This window comes from Megascapheus bottae, chromosome 32, assembly GCF_031878675.1.
Source record: "Megascapheus bottae isolate mThoBot1 chromosome 32, mThoBot2.hap1, whole genome shotgun sequence".
Taxonomy (NCBI): Eukaryota; Metazoa; Chordata; class Mammalia; order Rodentia; family Geomyidae; genus Megascapheus; species Megascapheus bottae.
In genome coordinates this window covers 9,347,890-9,353,873 of record NC_143540.1, presented here as the reverse complement: position 1 = coordinate 9,353,873, position 5,984 = coordinate 9,347,890, and the positions used below count along the sequence as shown (strand labels likewise).

Here is a 5,984-nt window from a genome sequence, read left to right as displayed (position 1 = left end):
ATATGTATATATAATATGCACATTGTACATTATAATATATTATGTATATTATATATATGTATTTGTAGATGTATATAATTACCTATCTATGGAAACATATTCTGGTATTATTTTGCCCTGACATAAATGTCATTTAGTTATTATCTTAACTTACACTTACGTTTTACTCGTCGGACTCCCCCAGAATTGTGTAAGCCTAACTAAAAGCTTCTCCAAGGCACTCCTCTGACACCCTCACATGAGCAAACTACAACTCCCAGAATCCCCGTGGCCAAAAGAATACAACTCCCAGAATCCATTTCTTCCCCCCGCCCCCAGAAACCCTGTCTAACTGAGAGCTAGGCCTCTCGAGTAAACTACAATTCCCAGAATTCCCGGTCTGACTGCGGCGCGCGCGCATGCGTTCGACACCCCCTCCCCCTCCCTATCCGTTCCGGGGCTTGGCGCGCGCAGTGGGCGGCACCGTGGGCACCTGCGGGTCCCGCACGGCGGTGACGGCTGACAACGCGGAGTCTGCGGGGCCTGCGGGGCCGGGACCGAGGGGAGCCGCGGGGGAAGCGCCCGCGGACACCGAGCCGGGCTGCCGGGGAGGGCGGGTAAGTGGTGGCGCATTGGGCAGCGGGGTGGGGGTTGGGGGGGGCCGGGCCTGGAGGGGTCCAGGCCTCGGGAGGCCGCGTCTGGGGCCCAGGCCCAGCCCCCCCCCCCGGGATGGAAGGGCCTCCCCCTCCCCAGATGGGAGCCGAGCGGACCAGGCCTGCAGTGTGGCCACTCAGGGGTGTGGGTTCCCAGCTGGCTCTCCTGTGCCAGTCACCAGCCCAGATGGAAAAGAAAAGCGAGTCAGGCACCCTTGGCTCGGGCTTGCCATCCTAGCTGTTCCCCGGGGAGCCCTGAGATCTGAGGGTGGTGGATCGGAGCCAGCCCTGGCCCACAGATCGATGACAGACTCTTCTTTGCAGTTAACCAGCAGGAAGGAAGGAAGGAAGGAGGAAAATAAATGAAGCGATCCAATGCCAGGTACTGGTAGCTCAAATCTATAATCTTAGCTACTCAGGAGGCTGAGATCTGAGGGCTATGCCGTGGTTGGAAGCCAGCCCTGGCAGGCAAAGCTGTGAGACTTAACCTCTAACTCAATTGACACCAGAAAACAGGAAGTGGAGCAGAGCCTCCCCCCCCCACCCCCAACCCCAGGCCTAACCTTGAATGGAAAAAGCAAAGAGACAGAGCCCAGGCCCTGAATTCAAGCCCTAGGACTGACAAAAATGATCAATGATTGGAATTGGGTGGCATGGCTTAGGTGGTTGAGCACCCATCCATGCTTGAAAGGATCCAGTAACCGAGTTCAAGTCCCAGTCTCGGACAAAAGAGAAATATATTAATGCTCAATGAAGATTTGTAATGAGTATCAAGCCAGCGAGATAATTAAATTACCAAATGCCCCCCCCCCATTCCCCAAGGGGCCTCTTGGATCTCGCCTGGACTGTTCTAGGATTCTGGGGGCTTGGTCAAAGCGAGTGTGATCACGGAGGTAAAGGGCAGAATCACAGGCCCCCCCCCCCCCCCCCCCCCCCCCCCCCCCCCCCCCCCCGCACCAGGTGCAAGACTCTCGGGGTCATACTTCCATGTTGGGTCTGTGGTCAGGACTGCATGAAATCACCAAGTGCAAGTAAGGCCTTATGGCTGGCAAGGAGCAGGAGCCAGCAAATAATTTGTTACATCACCGTTAGGGCTTAAGAATATTGTGGGCCTGGAGGGTGTCCTAGTGGTAGAGTACTCACCTGGCATGCACGAAGCCCTGGGTTCAATTCCCTTAGAATCACATACACAGAGTGCAGCCTTGAGCCAAAGAAGCTCAGGCTCTGAGTTCAAGCCCCAGAACAGGAAGAGGGAGAGAGAGAAGGAAGGAATGCAGGAGTAGGAAGAGAGAGAGAGACTAAGAAGAAGAAGGAGAGTTGGAGCTAATGCTTTTCCTGAAGCTTCTTTTAGCTCTGAAGTAATTACTTATGGATGGCTTGGTCTTCCTAGCACAGCCTCAGAGAAGCAAGGCCAAAGACACCTCCCTGAAGGTTCCTAGGGGTAAGCCAGTTTCCACAGCTTTTTCTGCCACCTGTCACTGTCTCTGCCTGGCTGGGCAGGGAGTAATTACAGCCAGAAGCCATGGGTTGCTAGGTTACCACAGGTCTGCAGATCTGCTTTTCAAGAGCATTAAATTGCACGTGCATGGTCCACGGGCGTTGGAAAGGTGGCTTAGTGGTAAGAGTGCTTGCCTAGCATGCACTCTAGCATTACCACCACCCCCCCCCGCCCCCCCAAAAAAGCTGGAAATGATTCTGTGGCTCAAGTGGTAGAGTGCTAGCCTTGAGCAAAAGCTCAGGTCCTAAGTTCAAGCCCCAGAACCAGCACAAAAGAAAAATAAAGACATTTTAGACACATAACAGGCCCATAACCTGTGCATAATGAAAACTCCTAAACTTATATTGGTTCCAAGCTCATCTTGGAAAATGTCCCTTACTTGGGGTTGAAAGTTATCTCAGTGCTAGAACTGGGGCTAGAACCACAGACAGAACGTGGAGTTGGCCCAGGAAAGGTGCAGACAGAGGTAGGCAGTGTCCTTCTGTCCCCAGTCAGGGAGTGGTGACGTCACAGCACCACTTCTGGCTTTTTCTGTGGTATTGAGGAGTCGAACCCAGGGCTTCCTGCATGCCAGGTGAGCCCTCTACCACTAGGCCATGCTCCCAGCCCTATATTCTTTTTAACCTTGGTAAGTAACAAGGAGATACTTTGGAGACAGTTCAAATACCACGTTGCAATGATGAATTTTAGCCTCCGTCCGCATATCTTGTCATTATTACAGTTGCCTTCTGCCAAATGGCGATTTTTTCATTCTCTCTCTCTTTCCTTTTTCTATTTTCATCATTACCCCGCATTCACTGGCGTCCCCGAGTCATTTCATTCAATTATTTATTCACCACGCTGTTGACTCAGGGATACTTTGAATTATTTTCTTAATCTGTGGTCATCGTGCGTTACTATTCTCCGTTTTGTCCTTTCAGTTGTCTTCTTCAGTTTGGCCCCTTTGTTTGTTTCTTTGGGGTGGAGGGGGTTCTTTTTTTTGATGTCAGTCCTGGGGCTTGAACTCAGGGCCTGGACGCTGACTGTCCTTGAACACTTGGCTCAAGAAAGATGGAAAGCGATCGGTGCTGTCATTTATGACCTGCCTGTTTGCTCCCCCAGCTCCCCATCCCCTGAGACCTTGATGAAGAAGTAGAGTGCCCTGGGGCCTGGCGGAACTGGAGTTGAATTCCTCTCTCCCTGTCTCCCCTGCAGGCCGGCCCCTAGGGATGGGTGAAGCCCCCCGATCGGGGAGGCGCTGGCACTGCCCGGCCGGTGTCTAGCGCCCCGGGCAGGTGGACAGGATGCAGCTGTCGGCGGTGCTCAACGGGCTGCTGGTGTCAGCGCTGGCGGCCGTGCTGTGGAAGCTGGTGAGGCTGCGGGAGCAGGCGGCGGCCCTGGAGGCAGAGCTGGCGCTGAGCCGGCGGCGCCCGGGGGTGGTGGCCGGGGACAGCAGCGGTGGCCTGGACTACCCCGAGGCCCTGCGCGCCCTGGCCGAGGGCGGCACCCGCATGCTGTGCACGGGCCGCACGCACACCGACCGCCTCTGCCGCTTCCAGTGGCTGTGCTACTCGAGCGAGGCCGACGAGTTCCTCTTCTTCCACGGCAACGCCTCGGCCATGCTGCCCAACCTGGGCGCACGCCGCTTCCAGCCGGCCCTGCTGGACCTGGCCTCGGTGGACGACCACAGCACGCAATACTTCAACTTCCTCGAGCTGCCCGCCGCCGCGCTGCGCTTCCTGCCCAGACCCGTGTTCGTGCCCGACCCGGCCCTCATCGCCAACCGCTTCAACCCCGACAACCTCATGCACGTCTTCCACGACGACCTGCTGCCGCTCTTCTACACGCTGCGCCAGGTCCCCGGCCTGGCACGCGAGGCCCGGCTCTTCTTCATGGAGGGCTGGGGCGAGGGCGCCCACTTCGAGCTCTACAAACTCCTCAGCGCCAAGCAGCCCCTCCTGCGATCACAGCTCAAGGCCCTGGGGCGACTGCTGTGCTTCTCCCAGGCGTTCGTGGGCCTCTCCAAGACCACCACGTGGTACCAGTACGGGTTCGTCCAACCCCAAGGCCCCAAGGCCAACATCTTGGTATCCGGGAATGAGATCCGACAGTTTGCACGGTTTATGATGGACAAGTTGAACGTGAGCCAGGCGGGCCCCGAACCCCGGGAAGAATACATCCTGGTCTTTAGCCGTACCCACAACAGGCTCATCCTCAATGAGGCCGAGCTGCTGGTAGAGCTCGCCCGCGAGTTTCAGATGAGGACAGTGACCGTGTCCCTGGAGAATCATCCCTTCGCCGACGTGGTTCGCCTGGTCAGTAATGCATCCATGCTCGTGAGCATGCACGGGGCCCAGCTGATCACCGCCCTCTTCCTGCCCCGGGGGGCCACCGTGGTAGAGCTCTTTCCTTATGCAGTCAACCCCGACCATTACACTCCTTATAAGACGCTGGCGACACTTCCCGGCATGGATCTCCAGTACGTCTCGTGGCAGAACACGATGGTGGAAAACACGGTTACCCACCCGGAGAGGCCCTGGGATCAAGGAGGCATTGCCCACTTAGACCGGGCCGAGCAAGCTCGGATCCTGCAGAGCCAAGAGGTACCCCGTCATCTCTGTTGTCGCAATCCCGAGTGGCTTTTCCGAATTTACCAAGACACCAAGGTAGACCTGCCGTCGTTAATCCACACCATCCGACGCGTGGTCAAGGGCCGACCAGGGCCCAAAAGACAGAAATGGGCAGTTAGCTTATACCCAGGCAAGGTGCGGGAGGCACGGTGCCAGGCGTCCGTGCAGGGCACCGCCGAGGCCCGTCTCACCGTCTCGTGGCAGATCCCGTGGAATCTGAAATACCTGAAGGTAAAAGAAGTACAATATGAGGTGTGGCTCCAAGAACAAGGGGAGAACACCTACGTGCCCCACATCCTGGCCCAGCAGAATCACACGTTCACGGAAAACATCAAACCCTTCACCACCTATCTGGTGTGGGTACGTTGCATCTTTAACAAGATCCTCTTGGGACCTTTTGCAGATGTGTTGGTCTGCAGTACATAACCAATGACCCACGGCCTGGCCCTTGGGACAGAGAGCTGCAGCCCCCCCGGATATAACTCTCGGGCCTGTCGGATCCCGCTATGGCAGGAACTTGGGGTGGGGCGGGGGGAGCGGTTCATGTCTATTTATTGAGCAGACACGTGGCTGGCCTGCAACTCTGTTGTCCTCTGTTTACTTCTTTGTTGCATTCGCAGCGTTCCTCTCTGCACCTTTCTCCCTCCTCTGGGATGACGGGGTACCCCTCGGCTTCTGTCCTTATCATATGCACCCTGGACAGGTTGGAAGAAGAGAAGTAAAAAGGGTTGCCAGGAATCCATCCGCGCTGAGTGATGGGGGCTGGGGACGAGGGGGCGGGGTGTCCTTTGGATCAGGGTTTCCAGCAGACCGTTAAGTCGGTCGGAAAGGTTCATCAATTCGATGTCATCGTGAAATTCCCCAGGGAAAGGTGATAGCTGGAATGGTCATTAAATGAACATACGGATCAGGTTGTGTCATTGGTGGGTGGCTCTCTAGCGGCCCCTGGTGGCGGTGGCGGCGGCATGCATGCACCCGTCCCAAGCTAACTAGAGGGGTGGGTTCATTTCCAGGCCTGAATGAATGCTGCATGCCCATCTCCAGAGGGATGGGGCCTTCTCCCACTGAGGGCTGTGGGCAGGAAGAGCTTATCCACTGGGGGATTTGGTGGTCGTGGTCGTGATTGTGGGGCTTGAACTCAGGGCTTAGGCGCTGTCCCTGAGTTCTTCAGCTCAAGGCTACCATCTTACCCCTTGAGCCACCGCCCCACTTCCCATTTGCTAGAGGTGAATAGAGATAAGAGTC

The 5,984-nt window shown here is 56.2% G+C and overlaps 1 protein-coding gene across 1 annotated transcript; it reads left to right on the top strand.

The window, feature by feature from the left end:
* The first annotated feature begins 429 nt into the window (after positions 1-429).
* Positions 430-5,646, top strand: Pomgnt2 (protein O-linked mannose N-acetylglucosaminyltransferase 2 (beta 1,4-)). The gene is made up of 3 exons (XM_090323624.1): positions 430-596; positions 957-1,014; positions 3,325-5,646. Exon 3 carries the CDS (start codon positions 3,414-3,416, stop codon positions 5,163-5,165), a length of 1,752 nt encoding a protein of 583 aa, XP_090179750.1. The 5' UTR covers positions 430-596; positions 957-1,014; positions 3,325-3,413; the 3' UTR covers positions 5,166-5,646.
* The last annotated feature ends 338 nt before the right edge of the window (positions 5,647-5,984 follow it).

Coding starts and splice junctions, on each gene's coding strand:
- Pomgnt2 (XM_090323624.1), top strand. CDS start 3,414: ATGCAGCTGTCGGCGGTGCTCAACGGGCTGCTGGTGTCAGCGCTGGCG.